The following is a 25,051-nucleotide window of genomic DNA, read 5'->3' as shown; positions in this document are numbered from 1 at the left end:
GTCTTGCTTGTTAAAATCATGCTGGCTTGCAATTAAAATAGAGATTTAGATTTGTGATTTAAAGTTTGTCCATGAAACCCACTTTGAAAGCATAATGCCAATAATAGTAGCCCCCGTTGCGTACTAACCATGTATCCTTAAGCTCACATTCGCCTGTGTACATCACCTCCAACTAATCAGGGTCATAGGTAGTTTTCAACTTTGTCTAGCGTTCAGCCTTTTTGTGTGTATCTGTGTCACAGTCGGTCGCGGGCTTTGTCCCATGAAAATTGTGAATTATAGCCTGAAGGTGAACAGAGCGACCCACATGAACGCATCCACATTGCAGTGATGGAGCGATAGGAAGGGAGAAACCTGCTCACCACTGAATCGCTTCAACTCGTTTACGAGGGCGACCTTGAGATCTATGTGTGTGTTTGTAGAGTGCAACTTCACTGTCCACCCTGATAAGCATACCCTGCAAAAAGTGCAAAGACACAGGCACACACTGTGCTTGGGGACCAGCTGAATCCTCTTAGCCTTTTCCTCTACATGAAGGGCACTGCAGTTCTCTTCCACATCAATGAGGGCAATAGTATGATGCACTCTTGCACTCGCAACGCACTGTCTCACAGTATATCACTCTCTACTCTTCTCATTTTTAATTCTCTTTCTGCGTCTTTCCCTTTCTTTTGCTTTCCACTCATTTTTTTTTCTCTCCACGTTCTACGTTTGAGCTGCTTTTCTGCTTGATTTTAAGGCTAAAACCTACAGTTTGAGAGAAGCAGAGACAGATAGAGAGAGAGGCTATGGGACATTGGGCATCAGTGTGTTTGTGCACACACGAAAAAACTAAATTATTGTTGAACCTGAGGCCAGAAGACTGAATGTTTCATAAGTGATTGAAGCGGCAAGAAACATCTTTTATTGTCTCTGTTGTCTCTTTGTTTGCCTTTTTGTTTGCCTTTCCCCCAGGTTATACTCTGGTCCCTCTCACTTTAACACAAAATAGCCAAACTACATATTGAATTTTGGTCTGTCTGCGAATACTGGAGGCAGCCACCCCAAATAGCCAGTCGCTCTGTCAAAAAAACATCATTACCAGTCCTTTTTGGCTGCTGCTCTTTGTTCTTCTTTTGGGGCCCTGTTTTTCACCCTCTGTACTTGTAGTCTATTGTTCTAATAAAGAACAGTTTGTTTGGAGTTTTTTTCAATTTCTCTCTCTATTCTGTCTGTCAGCACAGTCCAGCCTGTGATTAGCGAAAGAGGATTACAAAAGAGGAGGTGGAGACACATATTTTGTGTTAAAATTGGGTATGTCTAGTAGGGAACTCCAAATAGCTACATTTTCTGACCATTTCCATCTTTTTCTGGCTTTTTGTCAAAAAAAGGTGGTGGTGTGTTAATGTTAGTTACTTTAAGGGCTACTTTAAAGTCTTTGATAATAAAATATAATACAATTCCTTCTGCCCCACAAGGAAAATACAGTTGCACACAGTTGCGTGCACCAATTTTAACAAACACAAGAAAACACATACCCATATCCTCCTGCTGCTTCGGCTTCTGAGCTGCTGGCCGCAAGGTGTTTGTTATCTAAACATGAACACCGTTTGACACTGTAATAAAAATGGTGTGCGATCGGTGTCGGAGGCAAAATTAACTGTGTTCAAAATTCATATGCAGCAAATAAATGCTGTGTCCCTGAAAGATAACATTTTAAAGCTATTTCTGTTTGAAAAGTAGTTTATTGGCATACCCAGCTAGAATAATTGTAGAACTTTAACGTTGTTTCACTGTTGCAGTTTGACCTAAATAGTGCCCAATATTAGAAGCGTTATGTGGTGCCCTTCACCATATGTTAGCTGAATCTCTAATGAGCCCGCCTGAGGAAATGGCTCTAGGCCTCTATGCTTTATTGATGCAAAGATTGATCCTATTTTGTAGCTGACTGACACGCATGGTTTTGCTAAACAAATACACATTCAGCTCCCTTTGTGTCTCCACCATGTGTACATTAGTTGGACAATACAGAGCATTTATGTTGTCGGCTTCAATTGTAGTTCTACTTGTTAATCCTCACACCCATTATCTAAATGTAGGGCCCATGCATAGGAATTAAATTCTGGCATCACTTACATACATGCAAAGAGCCGACGTGTGTCTTTCCAGAGCCTTTAAGTCTTGCTAATAGTTCCCTTGTCAACACAGCAATGGCTACACATCGACGTCTTCTTAGTTTCAGGTTAAAACACACACACAAACACACACACACACACGCGCGCGCAAGCACAATTTGGATTGCACATGCAGACACAAGCCTGCTGTCATGATATAAAGAGCCAGTTGGTCTTTGCACCTTCACTACCCCCCTTCCTGTCTCAACTCTTGTTCTCTGATGGCAGATTTTACATATGGTCCATGCAGACCAACACACCACCTGCTGTTCACACGGACCGTCCTCTGTCTGTGTGTGTGTGTGTGTGTGTGTGTGTGTGTGTGTGTGTGCGCGTGTGCCATGTCAGTCCTGTCACTTCTCTGACATATTGAGTTGTCAATGTCTTGCCCCTGCTGCTCAGAGGGCACACCTACCCAGACCTCCCATCTCCTCTCCTTGTCTTGTCTTTTTTCCCTCTAACCTTTACCTCTGCTTTCACTAGAAGCTGCTGTACCTGTGTGTGTGTGTGTGTGTGTGTGTGTGTGTGTGCAGAAATATTGCCTTTTAAAGATTTGAATGAATAAGCACTAAGCAAAGGCCAAAAAAATGGGGGGATAGATTTGAAGAGGTAATCCTTCGCAAGCTTACCCCAGCATAACGTCCTCACTCCTGCACCTCATCCCTCGATCCACCTCTTCTCTCCATTCCATTTCTTTATATCCCCTTACCAACAAGAGAGAGGCTATCTCAGCGGCTGTGTCAGCGATCAGCATCTCTCTCTCTCTTCCCCCCCCCTCTCCCGCTCGCGCTATGTTTTCCCAGAGGAGAATTGGGGGCATAAAGGAAAGAACAAGCCCGGCAAAATCTTTTCAGAAAACCAACGGGGATTGGGCTTTCAGCTTTGAATTCAGACTGATAAAGCTAATGGCAGAAGTGGGCGACAGGCAAGAGAGCTGTGTGTATATGTGTGCGAGCATAGCTTCAATTGAGGCCAGCTATAGAAATGTAGTTTCTTTAAACCCCTTTGCTGGCTGAATCTCTCTCTCTTTCTCGCTCTCTCTCTCTCTCTCTCTCTCTGTGTGTGTGTGTGTGTGTGAATGTGTAGGGGTGTTTTGCAGGGGAAGTTCCAAGAAAGGCTGGCTGGGGCACTGCAGTTTCTTAAAACGCTTTTGCTGCCAGCTGAATATCTTTTAAAGTGAGAGTGTTTTTGCTGCTGCATAAGTAGGGTTGGTTAGGCTCGTCTGAAATGTGATCAATACTGCCGAGGCCTACAGTAAATGTCATTATTTTTATTTGCCGGTGTGTCATTCTTATTCTACCATACGTACAGATATACAGTATCTCACAAAAGTGAGTACACCCCTCACATTTCTTCACATTTTTCTTTATATCTTTCCATGGGACAACACTGAATAAATGACACTTTGATACAATGTCAAGTAGTCAGTGTACAGCTTGTATAACAGTGTAAATTTACTGTCCCCTCAAAATAACTCGACACACAGCCATTAATGTCTAAACTGCTGGCAACAAAAGTGAGTACACCCCTTAGAAAAAATTTACAAATTGGGCCCAAAGTGTAAATATTTTGTGTGGCCACCATTATTTTCCAGCACTGCCTTAACCCTCTTGGGCATGTAGTTCACTAGAGCTTCACAGGTTGCAACTGGAACCCTCTTCCACCCATTTATGACAGCATCACAGAGCTGGTGGATATTAAAGACCTTGCGCTCCTCCACCTTCTGTTTGAGGATGCCCCAAAGATGCTCAATAGGGGTTAGGTCTGGAGACATGGTTGGCCAGGCCATAACCTTTACCCTCAGCTTTTTTAGCAAGCCACTGGTCGTCTTGGAGGTGTGTTTGGGGTCGTTATCATGTTGCAGTACTGCCCTGCGGCCCAGTTTACGAAGGTTGAGTGCTCGTGGTCAGCGTCGTACACAGAGGTCGGCTTTGGAAAATAGACGTATGAGTGCTGCCAGCATTGCTGAAGGGCTTGAAGGGGTGGGGGGTCAACCTGTCAGTGCTCAGACCATACGCCGCACTCTGCATCATACTGGTCTGCATGGCTGTCCTCCCAGAAGGAAGCCTATTCTAAAGATGATGCACAAGAAACCCCACAAAAAGTTTGCTGAAGACAAACAGACTACGGACATGGATTACTGCAACCATGTCCTGTGGTCTGATGAGACCAAAATACATTTATTTGGTTCAGATGGTGTTAAGAGTGTGGAGCGGCAACCAGGTGAGGAGTACAAAGACAAGTGTGTCTTGCCTAGAGTCAAGCATGGTGGTTGGAGTGTCATGGTCTGGGGCTGCATGAGTGCTGCCAGCACTGGGGATCTACAGTTCATTGAATTCTAACATGTACTGTGACATACTGAAGCAGAGCATGATCCCCTCCCTTCATAAACTGGGCCGCAGGGCAGTACTGCAACATGATAACGACCCCAAACACACCTCCGAACGACCACTGGTTTGCTAAAGAAGCTGAGGGTAAAGGTTATGGACTGGCCAAGCATGTCACCAGTCTTAAACCCTATTGAGCATCTTTGGGGCATCCTCAAACGGGAGATGGAGGAGCGCAAGGACTCTAATATCCACCAGCTCCTTGATGTCGTCATGAATGGGTAGAAGAGGGTTCCAGTTGCAACCTGTGAAGCTCTAGTGAACTACATGCCCAAGAGGGTTAAGGCAGCGCTAGAAAATAATGATGGCAAAACAAAAAATTTACACTTTGGGCCCAATTTGGACATTTTTTCTTAGGGGTGTACTCACTTTTGTTGCCAACAGTTTAGACATTAATGGCTGTGTGTCGAGTTATTTTGAGGGGACAGTAAATTTACACTGTTATACAAGCTGTACACTGACTACTTGACATTGTATCAAAGTGTCATTTATTCAGTGTTGTCGCATGGAAAGATATAATGAAATATTTGAAGAAATGTGAGGGGTGTACTCACTTTTGTGAGATACTGTATCTTTAATGGAGTTGCTATTCAGGGAAACATGCAAATTACTTGATGAAAATGTGGACACGTTTTAATTAGTGATCCAAAACCTGTTAGAGAGTTCACTTCATCACTCTTAACAGCTTTAATGTGACCGTACCTGTCAATGTGTGTAAAATTGAAACCCCACACCATTCCAACCACAATAAAAATAAGTGTTTACCACTCGGCATCTACAGGTTAGTTTGTAACAGCCTTATCTTGTATTTATAAGACTTATGTAAGGTTCAGTTTTCAGGAGCCTTGTTGTTGCTAGCACCATGGTCTCTGGTGTTTGTATAGTGCCGACATATGGAACTAAAGTCTGACACACACACAGACAGAGGAGTGCTTCCTCGTACATTCTATACTGCCACTCCATATAGTTTGTCTGCCACCTCATAGCAACTGGTGTGACCACTTTTGGCTGAGAATGGAAACTCCATCACACATGCACAGCAACACACTCAATCACACACACAGTTATTATCTCCTGGAACAATACTAATAGATGCATGTACTGCTGTGAGCAAACAGTTTGTGCCTCTGCTGCCAACAGAGTGGGAGGGTGAACGCTTGCCAAGTCTCTCCTCTCCTCTCTCTTGCTCTCTATCTCTTTTTTCTCATTCTCTCTCTCTCTCCTCTATATATTTTACCATACAATACTCATTCTATGAGCTGAGCCACTTCCTTCTCTCCTTTCTGTAATGGCAGTTCTAGTATTGAACTAGTACCTATATGGGCGTTCTGCTTCTCATATCAACATTGCCTGATACCACCTACTTGTTTTATTTACTATTATTTTTTTTCTCTCTTGTGGCAGTAATCCCTCATGTTTACACTCTTACAGTACATCCTGTGGCTCACAACCTCTTTTGGGGATTGAAGTAATTTTACTGCAATAACAAAAACAAAAAATTGTAATTGATGGACAAACACCAGCCTGCTTGCACACATATACGTCTTTGATGTGTTTGGCCGTGTTTTAATTAGCTGGAGTGAGGGACGACAGAGTGCTGAGGGAAGAGGAGCAGTTTAACTGGCTGTCTAATTATTGGCTCCCCCGTTGGGCGGGTGCTCTTATATCACCCAGGCCTGACGAGGTCGCGCTCAGCTTGGGGCAACACAGCGCCTCTGATTCACCTCTGGTTGAAGTTCCTGTTTTTGAAATGCCTAACCATGGCCATGAAAACAATTAAGGTTCAAGAAAGCTTCTGTCAAATTTAAGTATGTAAAAGAAATCCCTCCTTGATGTCCACTTCACTGCCCATGATATGTAGCTGTCGACATACTGGAACATAATACGTAGCGATGAAGGATTGTTCCTGATCCTGAACAATCGGTTTGTTGTAATTTTGTTGTCACAAATGTCCATTAACCCAATTTATTTGCCTAATGCAGGGCCTTAAGCCATTCATTTATGTGTACATTTGCCAGCTTTAAAAGTGCAACTTCCATTTAATTAACTGCATGTCCATATTTATAATTTCTTCCTCTGCTTGCAAAGACTTCATCTTCAGGTTGCCCGAGAGCAGCTATACAGGATCGCACAACGTTAGAGTTGTCTCATTGGCAGACATTAAAAAGCATCTATCGCATTTAAATGCTCTTTGCTGTCTGTTTTCTGGGGTGGAAAGTGCTTTGATCAGTTTTTATGCGGGGGTGGCATATTTGGACTGGCACAGGTTCACCTGCAGTGACTCCCACACCAGCTCTTTCACATAGACAGCATGCAATCACACACCTGTAATTCAAAGCTTTTAATAGGGCTTAATCCTATCTAAAGACACGACCGATAACTTTAACAATGCAAATCAACCTTCTTTTTCATTTGTCCTACGTGTACAAATTCAAATGTTCACTATCATCCCACGTCACAGCACTTTACTGCATACTTTTAATTTCTTCTCTATCCTGAAGTCCAACTAGATTAATTTGAAGTCAGAATTAGAAGGGAAAAGGCATTAGCTAGATGCTAACAAAGGGTTTGTTTTACTGCTGCCTACCCAAATCCTTTTCTATTACCTAAGGACTGTATTTTATCAACCATTTTTTGAAGAAACTATTTATTTAGTATCCATTAAAACATGTGGTTGTGATCAGATCCTGGATCCTACTGCATCTGCTTTCAGCTTATGTCCCCTCCCTTTCTGTTTTGCGTATACTGGAGTTGCATCTATATTTCATTCACTTAGATTAAGTAATTAACCAAAGCCTGGCAAATTTCCAAATGCCCCTTGATAATAAAAACCCAAGTGGGGGCAAACGGGCTTCAGTAGATACAATGTAGTTAGGCTTTACTTGTCCACTGCAAACAGACGTTGGCTATTGATTTGTTAGATCTTTAAAGATTGCACCTATTTAAACACACACAAAGGTTTGCTGCAGCGGCTGTATCATTGTGTCATTCTTCCACCACATAAAAACAGTGTTTCAGCCCGTGGTTGATCCTCGCAGCTTGCCGGTGCTCTCATCTCAACGTTGCTTTCATGTGCAACTCTGTGCTCAACGGTGCACGTTTCCTCAGCAAGTCTTTGACATTAGCACACTGATTGTCATCTTGAAGTCCACATCAGTATGAATTCATTATCCCACAGTTTCACAAGCCGAATACTGAGCTCCTCCTCATATATCAGATAGGTGCTTATCTATTGCAGCAGTCACCTTTTCAATTCTCCTCTTTCTTTCCAGTCTGTGTTGCTCTTTGTTCCACATCCTTGCCCTTCATTCTTTTCCTTAAAGGATTGCTTTTATCTAACACACAAAACCCTGGTGTCATAGATAATTTGACGACCCTCACTATGCACCTGAGTAAATGATCTTACCCGTGTCTGTTTTTCTTGAGCAAAGCAGGAGGCCATTTTGTCACCCCAATTCCACCAATCCAATATTACCACAATGTCTACACCCAGATACGCTCACTCTCATCAGTGAAAAGATAAAATGCCAAACATTCCCTCTAACCCACAAACTCACCCTGCTTTATGGTGTATGTCTCCAGGTTTGAATTTTTATTTTTTTTAAAGCCTTCTTTCTTATTTGCTTCTTTACTTCAACTGTACATGTAGTTTCCTTAGCAGCAAATGTATGTGCACTTTCTTTTGTTACTAGGACTAGGGAACATGGATTGCCATGGAAACTATAATAATAGTCTAGAAAACACATTGAAGTAGAGTAGTTATAACAGAACATTGATGTCAAAATCTGAAGAAATTATAGGAAGGGAGGGAGGTTTCACACACCTAAGTAACCTGCATATAGCTACAGTACACAGGTGGTGAGAAATGTTTGAGTAGCAAAGCATTTTGAAACTGTATCGTTGGAGGATGGGTTCAATGATTTTCCATACCTGCCCCTATTAAGATATTAATATGTATCATTGTGCGTAACAAAACATGGCTTTTCACTGCAGCAGCCTGAAGGTGCACCAACAGCAGTCCATACCCAAGGCTAGAGTATGTAATAAATACAGGTAGTGCAAATTCAATTGATAGACATGTCATGTTTTTTGATGGTCAGCACAGATGCCTCATTGCCCTCTGTTTAAACCCACACATAAGCTGCCTTTATAGTTGTATCATGCAGAAGAAGAATAAGGAAGCCTGTGCTTAATTCAGTTATAAATGATAAAAATCATTATGTTAATACAGTGTGAATAGAACAGATGGCATTAAGGGCATTTTAACTGTGTGGCTTTTACATATGTAGTCTCATGTGTTAGTGTGCTGTTGTATGTATGTATGTATGTCTGTTTGTGTGTGAGAGAAAGGGGGAGAAAAAGAAAAAGGGCTCATCCTGAGCTCTGTATCCTTGGTGATGCTGTCCCTGTGATGATGATTTCTCTCTAGTGCGTAAATCTCAACAAAAGCAGTGAAATTAATGGTCAACGGCTTCATTTTTTGCTTGGTGTGAGTGTGCGTGATTTTGTGTGTGTGGGTTTTTTGTGTCTTTGTGTGTGAGGGCAAACTCAGACCTATACACACCACGCTCCTCACATATGTCTCAGTCCCCGTTTGCGGCTCTCACTGGACATGATTTACTACACACACACCTCCGCCGCTACTACTGGACGGGACCATAAAAGTAAGGCTTCATCGTCGCTGGCTGCTATGAAAACACAGGGATGTTTTTCACCAACCAAAAGGGCGATAAATTATGTTGTACAGGGCGTGACACACTCAAGTGGTCTACATGGCAAAAATAGCTCACACAATCCATCTGCCATTCAGTCTCAGTTTTAGCAACACAGTTGGTGTTAATTTGACCACAGTATATATCCAATACAATATGTTAGCATGCTAACCTATTCAACACTTTATCCTTGACAGCACTGGGCTCATTGCCAACAGTATACCGTGATGACAATTTTTCATCTGCCTCTGTTGACCCTCAGTATCAACAAATCATACCACCAGCTGGGCACTGAATATGGCTATTTGTATACATGTTCCCATGGTCAAAGTCAGATGCGCAAGCAAACATCAACTTCCCGTAACCATTTCCTCCAGTCCGCCATCCCCTTCCACACCTTTATACTTCCTGATTTACATGTGATATTTCAAAGAAAAATACTGGTTATTATGCACCATATAAAATCTAATTAAGTAAAGTGTTAACTATTTAGTTATTCAATTAGAAAAGATAATGCCATCAAGTCAACTATAATGGGAAACGGCTTTGGCATTGTCTTATCTGCATAGATAATATGCTGTCTCCACCTTTTGCCTCTGTCTCCCATCCAGTCCCTCTATTTGACATTCGGACCAAACAACTCTCATGCCCTGACTCATGTTGACTCACAAGGCAGCATGCTCCCAGGCCTGCTTAGAATAGCTCCTGTGTGCTCCACTAGCACACTAGCTAGTGCCCACACAAAAAATCCTAACGCACACCGTGTAGCACACATTCCTACCTTCAAATGCTGATTCGAGGCAGTTTTGGTTTGATTGATTGTTGGGTATAGTATGTTTTTATCATCATCATCATCATCATCTTGATTTAAAATTGAAATCTCAATTTTCAACCAATTATCTTGCATCAAGATAATTGGGTTTCAAAATTTACAATGATACCTTTTTAAGTTGAGAATGAGATCCTTTCTTAAATTCAACAGGAGTGAAAGTATATTGTTTTTGCTACTACAGTAGTTAAAGGGCCTTGAACTGTGATATCAGTGGCCTCTGGATCCTACTGAAAACACGTACCCGGTGTTCACATGGTTGCACTGTGGCAGTCATTTTTCTTCCATTTTCATTTGAGGTGACCTCTTGATCCGCCTAGCCTCCTTGCCATTATATTCACTGGTCTCCCTTCCTCAAATACCCTCAGTGGTCCAGTCCATTACTGGTATCAGCACTTCTTATCTGCTGCACTGTGGTAACATCACACTCCTTTACCCCACCCCCACCGCCACACCCCTTGTGGTGCAGTCCAAGCCATTCACCAATCATGTAGGAGCCCTGATGGCCAGGCTATATATCCCCCATTCCATCTGTAGCTGGCACTCTTGCATCACATTTGCTCTGCTCACTCCTTTCCTAAGCGCCTTTGCTCTCTCATCCTCTCACTCTCACTGCTTTGTGTTCACCTTTTTTCATAGCTATTCTTCTTTCTTTGTCTTTCCCATTTTATTTTAAAACATTTTAACTCGATCAACCTTATTTACATATCTTTGTTGTCTCTCCTTTTTTTAACCTTTTATCATGGCTGGATTCCTTAATTCCATCCCTCTTCTCCTTCTCCTCCTCCTCTGATTTCTTTTTTCTTTTAGTCTCCCAGAAACACTTCAATGTAACCTTCGGTGTATATATCTTGTTTTATAAACCATTGCTTTCTGCGGTTGGGTTTTCAGATCGACTCCACTTATAATCCTATGATTGTTTTTTTTATTTCACTTTATTTCTCTATTTTGCTTGCTTCCTTTTTAATTTTTTTCTAGCAATCCTTCATGCTTTTTTCCCCACTTAAAATGTCTTTCCTACGTCACTTTATCATCTCCGTCCTAACTCAAATCTGCTATTTTCTTCCTTTCCGTCCATCCCCAGACTCTGTGATCTGTGGATAAGTAGGTGTGTCTTGCCTAACTTCCTCTCACAAATAGCTTCATGATTGCTAATGAAGCACTCAGACTGGAAGAAAAAAAACATGATGCGGAGGAGGAAGGGACGGAGGGAAGGAATGTTTCCCTGGAGAATGGCCCTTCGGTGGCTAGCTAGCTGATTGGCTGATGGATGACCATGTAGCCATGTTGACTGATTAGTGTGACAGAGCCTTTTATAGAGCAATGCAGCACAATATGTGACCAAATAAAATAACGCAGCATACCATATGCCCCATCTTGCTTTACCATACTGGGGCATTGAAAGTGCTATGCAGCACAGCCAAGAATAATATAGTACACCATAACGCAGCTGAATGCTTAATACACTGCTTATATCTGTTCATACGACTGCTCCAAATCCATTTTACCCATATACACTATACATTTAGATACTACATACTGATACCTACTTGTTTTTGTTTGTTTACACATTTCTCTCACCTGCTTCACATTAGACTACCGGGCATGTTAAATGTGAAGTTTAGATCTCTCTCTCTCTCTCTCTCTCTCTCTCTCTCTCTCTCTCTCTCTCTCTCTCTCTCTCTCTCTCTCTCTCTCTCTCTCTCTCTCTCTCTCTCTCTCTCTCTCTCTCTCTCTCTCTCTCTCTCTCTCTCTCTCTCTCTCTCTCTCTCTCTCTCTCTCTCTCTCTCTCTCTCTCTCTCTCTCTCTCTCTCTCTCTCACATATATATTTTCCTATTTCTACCCTTCCTTTTTAAACACAATAGACAACAGATCTTAAGCTGACACCAGAGACACACATACATTGACAAAAACACATCTATATCAGGGCCTAATAATAAACGTACTCATTTGCCATTTAGGGGTAGATGAAAAACTTTAACTTTCTCTCAAAATGTCTCTCTGGCTCGTATTATGCTTACATGCCAGACCATACAGTCTAGCGTGCTGCCTTGAAATGTGTCTTTTTATGTGACTATTATTATTAATTGTATTATATATATTTTTTCCTGTGAAGTACTTTCTGCAGCACTGTCAATTTTCACCATCCATATTTTTACCCAAAAAGAAGTCTCTTCTCTTGGATATCATTATATCAATCCAAGCTTTCTAATGTAGCACAATGTTAGAAGACATTTAAATGCACATAAAAAGACCTTTGTGCAAGATGTGCGCTCTCCTCTTTAACTCCTGTACTTCCATACTAAATCCCTACCAGACACACACAATACTCTCCTCTTCTGACAGTCTCTACGACATGTTAAGCACATCACAAGGCCTCAGCTGACTGCTTCACTTTTTTGTACCATGTCAAGCTCTCCACCTGCTTTCTATCAAATATTTTATCTTTTACTTCCTATGTCTCAAGTTTGGAAATGCTATAGTATTGGAGAGGCAAACCCTGATATTGTTTTTTTTCTCTTTTTGTAGTCTTTGTCATCTCTCACCTATAGGTTTCCCACACCACCCATTGAAGTTCACATCACCTTTTATGTCTCTTTTATTATTCAAAGTAAACTGTGTGTTTGAGATACTGCGCCCCAGTTGTCATTAGTTAGAAGAAGTGAAATAGTTACAGTAGAAACAATGGCAGCAGCACTGCTTGCTTGTCAACCCGATATAACTATTAGAAAAATAAACTGTCTGAAGCATAACTACTAACCACTGCATATGTCGTATGTGATATTTCATTGTTAGGCAGAGAACAGTGAGGCTACGTTATGATTGAGAGGGGTGATATTGTCAAAGATGAAAAATGCAGAGTTAACAGCGAGACCCAAATGCATTTGTCACCATGAAAAGCCCCTATACTGATTGATGAAGGCACAACAGCTGGCAATGCAATAAAAAGTGAAATGAGAATCTATATTTTTTGGCAAAGTGCAAGACAGTCTTAACATCCAATCGGTATTTCACCTTAATTGATCACCCTTTTCACTCATTAGATACATGATTAATAATACCAGTTTGTGTGTGGAAAATGAGCTAAATAACACAAACAGATTGTATCACTGAAAATCATTTTGTAATCAGCCTTTCATTCATCATTAGACGTTACGCTATTCTTGTCTGTGGACAACTTTGAACATCCTAACACATTTGTAGAAATCTAGATTTTAGATTAAAACATGCTTTTGATCAGCCGCACCATGACACTCGCTAGTGGTGTAAAATATGAACTGAACAAACGATGATGAGATATTTTTTTAAAAGAGAGGAAAAAAGCACCATCCACTTCTGCACTGTGATTCATTCTGCCTTAGTCATCAGCACATGTAGGGTTAAAGTAAAGCTGCAGCATCTTACTGCAGTGTCTAAAGCAGTTGGTTGATCGTTACAGTATACGCCAGGAGAAAAAGCAAAAGGGAAAAAAACATCTATCTAATACTTCATTTTTTTCTTCCAAAAATCCTTTTTATTGCATTTTATAACATTTGGCACGGTACAAATTCTTGGTGCTTTTACAAGATAAACCTGTAAAGATCGACACAGACCTTTTTTCGGTTTTTGTTAAAGAAAGTCTTCTCAGTATAAATATTTTTTTCTTATCACTGCATTCTCTGTAGCATGGTGTAAAAATCACACAGAATGCCCCTTTTTTAAAACAAGACTACCCTCATTTTTCAAAGTCAAGACAGCATCTTAAACAACTCATTGTTTTAAATAGAAGTTACAAGTTAGAAAATAGTTTAAATTTCTTTTTAATATATGTTTCTCTATCACCAGCCCATGGTAGTCTCAATGTGTCCATATATATATTTATTTATAAGCATGTACAACAACAAATCATCAGTCTTTTTAAGTTTCCACTCTGTACAAAAGTTATTCCTGTCCTTTTTTTGTTGTGCATTCTATTGCATGATTTTATGAGGACAAAGGGGGGTGTGGGACAGGGGTTGGTGGGAGCTAAGGACCTAGGGAAACGAGTGGGTGCCTTTTTTACGGGCCTTTTTTAAATCTGAGTCTCCTGCACCTTCTCCTTGGTGTGAGTTTTTATGACATAGGGCTCAGCCATTGCTGTGATGGTGCTGGGCAAGGTTCGAGGCAAAGAGTTCCCAACATTGTTGTCTGTCCATTTAGCCCCATGACCAGTTGGTTTATAGGTGTTATACTTCGGCTTTAGAGTGCTGTAGTCCACTTTATGGGGGCTGTAGTCCATTTTGTGTGGACTGTAATCAAGTTTAGGTCTTTGAGAGTGTGGACTAAAGTCAGACTTGAATGCTCTGTAATCCGCTTTGTGTGGGCTGAAGTCAGTCTTGAAGGCGCTGTAATCAGGTGCAGTCTTATGGGGGGTGTAAGGGTCAGTTTTAGATCTCTGGGCATTGTAGTCTAATTTGGGTTTAGGCTGAGTGCTATATTCAGGTTTATAAGGGCTGTAATCAGGTTTAGGTCTTGGGTGAGTGCTGTAGTCGGGCTTAAATGGGCTGTATTCAGCCTTAGGTTTATGCTGTGTGTTGTAGTCCGATTTTAATGGGCTGTAGTCATGTTTAGGTTTTGGTTGGGTGCTGTAATCTCGTTTAAAAGGACTATATTCAGTTTTCTGCCTAGGATGAGTGCCGTAATCTGGTTTGAAGGGGCTGTAGTCGGCTTTAGGTTTTGGGTGTGTGCCAAAGTCTGGCTTAAATGGGCTGTATTCTGCTTTAGGTTTGTGAGTGCTGTAGTCCTGTCTAAATTGGCTATAGTCAGGCTTTTGTCTATGAAGGCTAAAATCTGGTGTAGATTTGTGAGTGCTGTAATCTGGGATGAATTTGTGGCTATTGAAGTCCATATTTGGCTTATATGTGGTATACTCAGCCTTTGGCTTGTGAAGGGTGAAATCAGGCTGGGGTTTGTATTCAGCCTTGGGTTTGTGAAAGCTGTAGTCAGTCTTGTGGCTGATAAAGTCCAGTTTGTGTATGTTATTGTGGTCCCGGATTTCAGGCAATGTGAGAGCGGTCTCTTGAGCTGCAGACGCGGGTGGTGGAAGGTCCTCCTCATCCACCTGTATAATCTCCACAGTGCGTGCAGCTGCCACAGTACTCCTCTGCTGGTGGCGCTTTCTTAATTTGTAGAAGGCGATGAGCATAACAGCAGCTAGCAGTGTCACTGCCACAAAGCAGCCTATTATGATTTTAGTGGTCTTCATTACTTCATCCAGGCTAGGGCCAGACTTGCCTGGCCTGCCAGTGGCACCTTGGATTCCTGGCACCACAGATGTCTTAGCTGTCCCTGCTGGGCTGTCAGTACTTTGCAGCAGCACAGTTGGTGTGGAGATAAAGACTGGCTGAAAGACTGACGGGGAGGCAGTTGTGGTTGTTGTCCCTAGTCCTACCCCTCCTCCTCCAGCTACCCCAGCCCCTGCAGCAGCGGCTGTGGTTGTGGTAGTTTTAGGTTTGGGCATCTCAGTTGTTGGCCCCAAGACCTCCACAGTCACTGTAGTAAAGTAACTCAAGTTTGATGTATTAAGCTCCGCTGCACTCACATTGAGGTAGGCTGAAGCGTTGGAATTCCCTGCTGCATTTGATACCATGCAGGTGTAAGTACCTGTGTCTGCTGCAAGGACATTTGAGAAGTTCAGAGTTCCATCATTAAGGACTGATATTCTTGGGTGACTCGAGGCATGTGTCAGGATAGTTCCGTTGGGTAGGAGCCAGCGTACTGAAGACATTGGGGCTGTGCGACATCGAAGGTCAGCCACCCGCCCTGCTGAGATGTTCAAGTCCCTTGGTGCATCAGCTATGAACGGTGCAGAACACTGGACTGCAGCGCCCTCACCTCTGTCCACCTCAACCAGCTGCCGACCTTTCATGCTGGCAGGTGAGTGACAGCGTCCACAGCAAGTTGAATTAGTTGGGATGTACTCCCTTAGCCAGCGTGCTAACCATACAGCCTCACATCCACAGTTCCAAGGGTTATGGTGGAGATGGAGTTCCACCAGGTACCTGAGCGGGGAGAAGAGTTCATGTGGCACTGCACTCAGATTATTATGGGCAAGATTAAGTTCCACCAATGAAGATAAGTCATCAAAAGCGTTACGCTCGATCACTGTGATTTGTGAGTTCATCACCCATAGCTTTTTCAGTGAGCGAAGGCCTTTGAATGAGCCTGGCTTTATCTCTGAGAAGAGATTTTCAGAGATCTCCAGCTCCTCCAGGCCTTTGAGTGGACTCAGGTTTGGCATATCACCCTTTATGTTACACATGCCCAGGTTGAGGTACTTGAGGTTTTGTAGGCCCTCAAAGGCTCCTTCCGAGATGTACTCTAGTTTCCGTAACTCTCCCAGGTCCAGTCGCATTAGAGAGGGCACCCGGTTGAAGGCATAGGAGGGGATACTTTCAATTGGGTTGTTCCTCAGCCACAGTTCTCTTAGTTTGGACAGGTACTCAAAGGCCCCACTGGGAACCACTGTCAGACGGTTGTCAAACAGCTCCAGAGTGTTGAGGCTTGTAAGTCCATTAAACGCGCCCACCTCAATCTGCCGTATGGCATTTCGCCCAAGCTGGAGCACCTCAAGGTGGTGCAGGTGGCGGAAGGAGTCAGCCTGCACCGCCTCAATGGCGTTTTCCATTAGATTGAGGTGTCGCGTGTTGGTAGGAATGCCAGGGGGCACCCGGGTGAGGCCACGTCGAGTGCACACCACCTTCCCCTGCTGATTACTGCAGGAACACTGCGGTGGACAGCCCTGGGGTCCCTGAGACACCGCCGCCCCCGCCAAGGCCAGGGACGTGCTGCTCCACGCTCGCGCCATCAGGAAGACTACACAGAGCAGGGCGGCTTTCCTGGCACGATGCACAGCTACCCGCCCCAGGAGACTCATGATGTGGCACGTTCATAATTCAGCATCATCTGGGGGGGAGGTTGGGGGGGTTTTGAGGGGGGGGTGTTTGGGGGCTTTGGGCAAAGGGGAAACAACTGCTTGGCTGGGAGTGGTGTTGAGGGGAGTAAAGAGTTTTTGGGTTGTTGCTTAGGGGCACAAGGGCTTGACCTATCCTCAATTAAGCAATGCTTTTATCTCCATGAACTGTGCTTAGGGGCAGAAAGAGAGGGGAATGTTGAGAAGGCTGGCTTTTCTGAAACGTTTGTATGAAAAGGACATGATGGTAAATTAAGTAATCAAGAAACCGTTTTACAACAAGAAAACAAAGGTAGGGTGTTATAAATTGATGCAAAGAGGGGTTGAAACACTAGACACCTACCTCAGATATTATTACAGGTCCTTGAACTGAGATATATAGCTTTCCTCCTGTTTGCAACCAGAAAGAGCTGTGGTAATCACATCAGATGTATGTATATCCCAAGAGCAGCAAAGAATGCCTTTTTTATATTTTCTGTCAGAATGGCTATCAATGCCAAAGAGCTTTAACCAGAGCTATTTTGTAAATCCACACATCCAAAGAGAAAGGTTCGAAAGGCCCTTTTGTGAGAGTTTTTTCTTCTTTTCCTTGTCAATTTAACAAAAAAAAAAGAAAAAGAAAAAAAATGCAGATAGGAATCCAGTCAGGCTCCCAAAGCAGCAATGCTCCCTTGCTCGCTTCTTGCTATCGGCTCCTCTTCTCTTGCTTGTCCTTGGAATCCGACAGTTGATTCCCCCACTAGACACCTTGTCCAGTTCTCCATAGCATAGGCGACCACACAAACATACATGCACAATTTTTGTCCACCAAAAGCCAAGACAGAAAGGACAAACGGAGGGAGATGGGGTTGGATTGGTGAAGATTGAATGAAAATCCCAGTCTTTTCTAATGTTCTCTGCTTTTTGTTTGCGATGGTTAGGAGGAGAGGTTGACAAACCAGAAAAAAACAACCCCCTCTTCTCTGTATTCCTCTGTTCACTTTTTAGTGGTCAATCAGTTGGTCGGTTTGTCCATTGACAGCCCCCTCGCTCTCACTCTTGTCCACTTGCTCCCCTTCTGGATGTGGCGTCGGGTCCACTTGATTTTTTGTATTTTTTTTTCTTTCTTCCTCCAGGGTTGTTTGGTGGGGGTTGCAAAGGCTAGTTGACACACACTGCCTTCATTAGCTTATTCCTCTTATTAACTAGCCACACGCTCCAGGCTTTGCAGCCATGGTGGCGACAGCAGCGATTGCGAATGCACACACACCATCCCTGTGAAGCGCACAGCAGCAGTAGCGAGCACACGGCAGCAGCTGCAGCCTGCCTCCCTTGCACTTCCCAATAATCCGTCAATTTCTTCAGAGAGGGAGTGGGGTGGGGGATGGAAGGGGGTGCTGGGAGGTGTGGGGGTGTTGTAGCTGGGTTGATCGAGGTGGGTTAGAGGGAGGAGGGGTGGTGCGCAGTCTGTCCTTCCTCTCTCTGTCTTGTTTCTTTTTTCTTCTTGTTGTCCAGTTCTTATTTTTTTTTCCCCTTCTCTCCTCGTGGTGATCAGCACCCCCTTGCTATTGCAGCTTCCAAGTGGGGGAGAGGAGCAAGAAAGGAAAGGCAAGCGCTGGGCGAGCGCGCGGCTTACAGGCGTGACGTTAACAGTAGCGTCGATGTGGAAAGGATCCGTTGTAGCAGCAAAAGAGTGTGCACCGTCTCTCTCTCTCTCGCTCGCTCACTCTCTCTGTCTCTTCCCCTCCTCCTGCTCTTTCTGCAGTGTCCTAAGGTAGTTGGGTGAGCTCAAAGCACTCAGACCTTTTTAGAGACCTACCTCTTCAAAAACCAGTTTGCTCCTGCTGTCTCTTTTTTATGCTCACGGTCCCTTTTTTGTGGTTTTACTGACTTTTTGTTGCTTAGGGTAATAGATGGGCTGTCCAAGCAAAAGGCAGAGACGGACAGTGGCATCCCCACAGCAACTACTTTTTAACCCCCTCCTCCCCAACAATAATCCAGCCATTCTAACGAGTCTGGCTAAGCTTTCCAGCATTGCTTTGGTGGCAATAGCTGGCAGATGGGACACTCTTTCTCTTGCTCTCACGCTGTCGCTCTCTTTCTCTCTTTCATGGTGCCCGCTCTTTTCCTTCTCTGCTCTCTCTCGTTATCTTTGAGAGTAAAGGGAGATAAAGTGAAAGAAAATCACTCTTTTGGTTGTGTCCTTTAGTGGCAAATAGAGGAACATGAATGGACTGCTGACGCATCCTGCTCGGAGCAGTGCTCTGGTTTGATGCAGTGTGTTTTGTGCATTAACTCCCCCCACCCACTCCACCCTCACCCTACTTGCTGTCCTTCCTCCTTTGCTCACTATTCACCCGTCACTGTGTCACGCTACTTTATATCTAATGTACGTTTTCCTACGTGCTCACATTTGCGTCACATTGTTGTCAGTGATCTTCTGTGTATGTCATATTTGTTCTTTGGGTTGTCACTGTATATAGAGTAGATCAAACAAATGAATTAAAGTGAAATTATGTATCGGTTTAATAATGGAAATATGACTGCAGTATATGATATCAAATTAAAAGACTAAGGGCCCGTGTCCACCTAACGGCCTTTTCCGACCGCAAGCGCCTTTTTTCAATTGATTCCCAATGAGAAGCGGCCGCCTCGACAAAAGGTGGCCGTTTCATGAGCACACGTCAGCCTACAACTTGCTCCGTGTGTGTTTGCAGGAGCCGCGATAACTCCTCATCCAAACAGAGGATGGTGGAAAGTAGGCCTATTCTCCGTTTCATAAGACTACTCATTTTAAAATGTAATGATTTTAAATAGAAAACAGCAAGCCTAAACAGTTAACCCAGTGTTCATCATAGGTCTGACAATGACAGATGACGATCAGCTTTATCTCTCCCCCGCTCACAGCAGTCTCTCCCCCAGCGCATAAACGCTTGAAAAAAGCGGCCGAAAAAAACGCTCAGTAGACACACTCCCGAGTGCACAGCCAGAGTTTAACGCTGGAAAAAGGCGTTGGGTGGACACGGGCCCTTAGACATGTTTTTTTGTTTGTTTATACCTTTCGCCTTTTTTCAATTCTATAGCCCTCTTCCATCATGGTATGCCTTTGAAGCAACTTGGAGCACTCTAAACAGGCAGGCCTTAACCCTCAATTTGAGCACAAACTGTCGCTTCAAGAAGCACACATCCATAAAGGTCATGTTCAGGAAGGCAACAGGAAAGAACAAGACATGCTTTACCTTCCTGCCGCAGGAGAAGAGGCAAAAAAAACGCACCCTACTATTCCTTCTCTCCTACATCTCAAATGATTTGTACAAGCCTCATGTCCATTAAACGAGGAAGCAGTGTGGGTAATTGATGGGTGGTAAAGCTAGCGGTGACAGTGCTGCTAGGTGTGTGTGTGTGTGTGTGTGTGTGTGTGTGTGTTTGGTCTGAGTGAGAGAGTAAATGTGTGAGAACGAGAGGAAGAAGGAGGGAGGAGGAGAGAAAGCGGCAGCAAGAAAAGGTCACTCTGCCTGTAGCGCAGTACGTTATTCCCACCGGCACAGGAATATAGAGCCGACTCCTATATTACACACACACACACACACACACACACACACACACACACACACACACGGACACACACTTTCTCCTTGACTTCACTGCAGTTGAATACAAATGGGCTTCATTGAAGCACATGTAACTTTGAGGTGGCAGCCACAGGAGTATAGGGGGGGATTTTCCTTTGTTAAGAAAGAAGCTATTTCCTTTCCTTTCCAGAGGGATTCCCTTTTACTGCAGCCATGTGCGCAGGGTGATATCAAAGGTGTGCGCACCACAGCCTCCTCCTTGCAGCATTCTTGGATCAAATGTAAAGATGAGATAATGCAGGCATATCCAAACCGACATGCAAAAGCATGTTGCAGTACAAATACAGAATGTGCTGCTCAAAACAACATTGACATGTCATTGATCTGTTGTCAATTAAGCCAACTGCAAATGAAGGCTTGTTCTCAGTCTGCAAATGCAGCACAGAGTGCATACTGGCACTGCAATTTGGTGTGTCATATGGTGGCTGTGCACTGTTTTGTTGGTATCAAATCAGTTTTATTTGTATGGCCCAATATCACAAATGGACATTTGCCTCAGTGGGCTTTACATTCCATACAGTATGACACCCTGCCCTTACACCCTACAGGTATGGTGTTGTGCTACCATTTGATGAGCAAGTGACCCAGTAGAAATTCAGGTTGTTTTACTCACCAAGCACAGTACATCCCAGACTAACCAAAGTCACCCATTGACCCATGAAATGACCAAGGCTTGCCAGGGCAGCCTTCTCCTCTCGGCCCTGTCTATTCCGCTTACCTGTCTTTTCCATTGCCACTCTAATCTTTCATTAAGTGTCAGTTGACACTGCTGTTTTCACCACTGAGACAGCCTGGTTCATGGCCTGCCAAATCCTGTACTGCTCCACTGACCAAATTTTGTCAACTTGCATTATATGTTGAGCCTGGCCTGGAATGACCAACATAGCTTAATTGTCAGTCAAATTCTGATCTCTGCAAGGTTTTTCTCAAGGCCCGAGCATGTGTTTGTGTTTTATATTTGGGCAGGTCACATTGCATTTCTGATACTGGCAAAGAGAGGAACCAGAAACTACTTTTCCAAGCTAGTGGTCTTTTTTTAGTCCTTTACCTGAATTCCAAGTCAAATCTGATTTTAGTGGTTCAGGCCAAGACTGGATTTGCAAACCTAGCTAAACTGTTTCAATTGAAGTGCCTTTTGACGTTTAGGTCATGCCAGTACATCCATAAACTATCTTGACTAGAAAAGTTTTGTCAAGCCTTACCTCCAGGACTTGCTGACCGATGACGGATTAATGAGCTGTCAGATATGTGGGACCTTCACGCTGTCATGCCAGCCCCGTGCCACTGCTGCGCGACCCTTGCCCTTCCTGCTTTACCCAAGGGACTATGGAGCCACCCCCTGCACCAGGCCAGGAGGACACTGTGTGTAGTTTGGGGCTATGAACGACCTACTTTAGTGCAGCTTGTTCGCCGGTCAGCCAGCATGTTCAAGGGGTATATGCAAACATTACAGAACCCATCCCCTAAGGGTGAATGCTGGCAAATCTGGGCTGCGGCCAGTCACATGTAGGTCAGCAGCCTGTGTCTTTTTGCATGTGTGTGAGTGTCAGTAGTTCCATTTGGGTGAATGGCCCGCAGTATGGTGTAGCAGCAATGACAGTCGGAATTGAGCAACGTACAGTCGAATGATGGATCTGATGATAATGTCATCGCATCTGCCATTGCCACGATAAAGGATTTACAGTATACGCCACATATGGTTTTCTGTGTGTGTTAAGAGAGACCGAGAGAAATTTTCTGAAGGAGACAAGAGGCACACTATTGTTGGGCTTGCCTTGTGCTTTAAGCGCTATTACGAATGTTATATATTATTATGTGTGTATGAGTGAGCATGTCCTCCAAAGTATCCAGCAATGTCCCAGTAGCTGATTTCATACCAGCGGCCAGCCTGGCACGATGTTATCTTAAACCAATTTTTCCAGGCCACAAAACTTCTACAAACAGCAACACGCACACCTCAATCTCCATGATGCTGACCTTGAGTTAAAGGACCTGCTAACAGACGTTTCCTTTCCCCATTTTCATTTCAATTTCCAGGAATTAATTCTGCAAGAGATTATGTGTGATGCGTGCTTGCGCACACCACACACCCATGCCACACAACACACACATATATAGACACCCTGCTATCATTGTCCCAGTAAGGGCTTAAAATGCTTGGTAGGGATTTTTCAGTTTATCATTTTTCTCATCACATACGAACTCACGCACACACCAGTCATATGCCATGCCAACATATAAAGAGATTAGGATACGCAATAGTATATATTAGTGACTTCTGTATGCCCAGTAGTTGTTTTATCCCAATACCTGTACAGTCATGCTAGTCTGATTTTATCTATCAACATATATCATAGAAAGGTAAGGTTAGTTGAACAAAAAAACTGTAAGCATTGGTTAATATAAACCGTTTTTATTTTTTTTAGTTAGACACTGTTGATACAGTTTTTATTTCTCTCCTTACATTGCCATTGTCCTTGCGGTTTATATATTTTTCCCTCTCTTTTGCTGTGCTGTTCCACTCGCTTTTCCTTAACCCTCACTCTCCTTCTCTAAATTGCCACTTCCTACAGTGTTCCTCTGGTCTACTATTTGAAGGCCATCCTCAAGTTAATTGTGTTTGCTCATTCTGCATATGTTTTTGTGTGTATGACTGAGTGTGTGTGCACGCTATCAAATGAAGGCCAAATCAGGTCATTGTTACCAAAGACACACGGTAACAGATGATCGTTTTCACTCCCCTTTCTTTCTCTCATCCTGTGTTATTCAGTGTTTGAGCTTCACTCGCAGCCATTGTCTCCAAACTAATGGGCTTCATTATGTTGAGTTGTGTTGATACTGGCTGCCAGAGCATGGATTAGCCCTAGCGCTGTGTTAGCTGGAAGCAAAAGAGGGATACAAGTAGGTTAGCACCGTTAAACCAATCAACATGCCGAGATAGCTAGATAATAGATTTTTAGTTCAGGGGGTGATTTTACTACTGCCTCAAGAATTTTCAACAACAACCGCCCTATTTATTTTTAAGAATGGAATCCTCAAGTGTTAAAAATACTGTGTGGTAAGACTTTTTACATGTTTAAATCTCTTTATATGCTCCCTATGTATTGCCCTGCTCACGTCATTGGTCAGCTGGCCTTATTAGGATTCATGGAGCATCCCCGTATGTGCATTCATCACAACGTTGCCTTGCCAACTGCCAGGATGTAGGAAATGGATGTCTTATTCTCTGAGCAATGTGAAGGTAAAAACATAGTAATTCACAGCAGAGAGTGCAGCTTAAATCTCCTAGACTTTTAGCTCTTTGGGGGCAAAGATGCCGTCTTCATTCGCATCCACCCCCTCTCCTTTTACTTTTATGTCCTCTGCTTGGTTCTGAACCATGCAGTGACTTGTTGACTCTGCAACAGTATGCGACTTCAGTCCAATATAGGGCTTTTGAATTACTTCTACTGGTCTCAGGTCACTTAATTGTTTTATAGTATAAAACAGGAGTCTACGCAGCGATCTATTGTGCATACTAAAAAAATACTTTGTCTTGCCTTGATACCGATACTATTGTCTAGCTTTTGTATAGCCCTAATACTATTACAATAATGGAAATTCTTCTGCTAGAGGTAATTTGATAAAACACCTAACACTACAAAAATACCTTTGTTTGCCTTGAACACTTCATATCTCCACAGATTCTTATCTAAAAACCTACTTAAGGCCATATCAAACTACCATTCAGTCTCCCATGGTGTTGCATTTGTCTTTGACCTCCTCCCAGATCTTCTTTTCTCTTCCACTACTATGCCCTGACCTTCAAATACCCTCCCCTCCCCAAACTCACAATTACCTTTTTTACAGTGTTATTTCTGTGAAACGGTTAATCCCAGAATCTCAGTCGAACTTCATGTATTGAAGGATTAGCCCTGCTGAGGGATGCAACTACACATACCCAGGGATGGGTAAAAATAAATAAAAATTAAACAGCTTTTCATCTCTACAAATCCGTCTGACCACACCCAGACTAGGTTTTTGTGTGTGCATGCCAATGATCTTTGTTTTCCGGTTCCATTTTTGTGTATCTATAAGCCTAATCATCTTTCTAACTGTATTTTGTCTTGTGCCAGATATCTTGGTACAGACACCAAACAATATTGCAAACCTTCCAATGACTTTCCAACACTAGACATATGACAGGAGGTAGTGAGTGAACCGACCAATTGTCTTATATGCTTCCAATTTGGATTTCATTGCAGATTGTCGTCTGTTTATCTTATCTGTGCTCAAATTACCATCTCCCTAATGTGAGCATAATAATGAGAAACACACAAGAGTCAGGCAAAGCTCAAGAAAATATGTCATGAACTAACATTTAATGCTGTGTATGCTTTAGAGAAAGGGTGGGAGTTTAAATGAATTCTGCGTCTATTCTCTAAAGC

At 43.2% G+C, this 25,051-nt stretch overlaps 2 protein-coding genes across 2 annotated transcripts in view; one reads left to right on the top strand and one right to left on the bottom strand.

The window, feature by feature from the left end:
* Positions 1–25,051, top strand: part of snd1 (staphylococcal nuclease and tudor domain containing 1) — a 176,005-nt gene that overhangs the window by 60,914 nt on the left and 90,040 nt on the right. The gene's annotated exons all lie outside the window — the stretch shown is intronic.
* lrrc4.1 (leucine rich repeat containing 4.1) lies at positions 13,984–16,977 on the bottom strand (the record flags this gene model as incomplete). Its single annotated transcript, XM_080051421.1, has 1 exon — positions 13,984–16,977. One exon carries the CDS (start codon positions 16,975–16,977, stop codon positions 14,134–14,136), a length of 2,844 nt encoding a protein of 947 aa, XP_079907547.1. The 3' UTR covers positions 13,984–14,133.

The sequence above is a fragment of the Ammodytes marinus genome, assembly GCF_949987685.1.
Source record: "Ammodytes marinus genome assembly, chromosome: 22".
NCBI classification, from domain to species: domain Eukaryota; kingdom Metazoa; phylum Chordata; class Actinopteri; order Uranoscopiformes; family Ammodytidae; genus Ammodytes; species Ammodytes marinus.
Note: the sequence above shows the minus strand (reverse complement) of the source record. Positions and strands in the feature narration are given on the sequence as shown.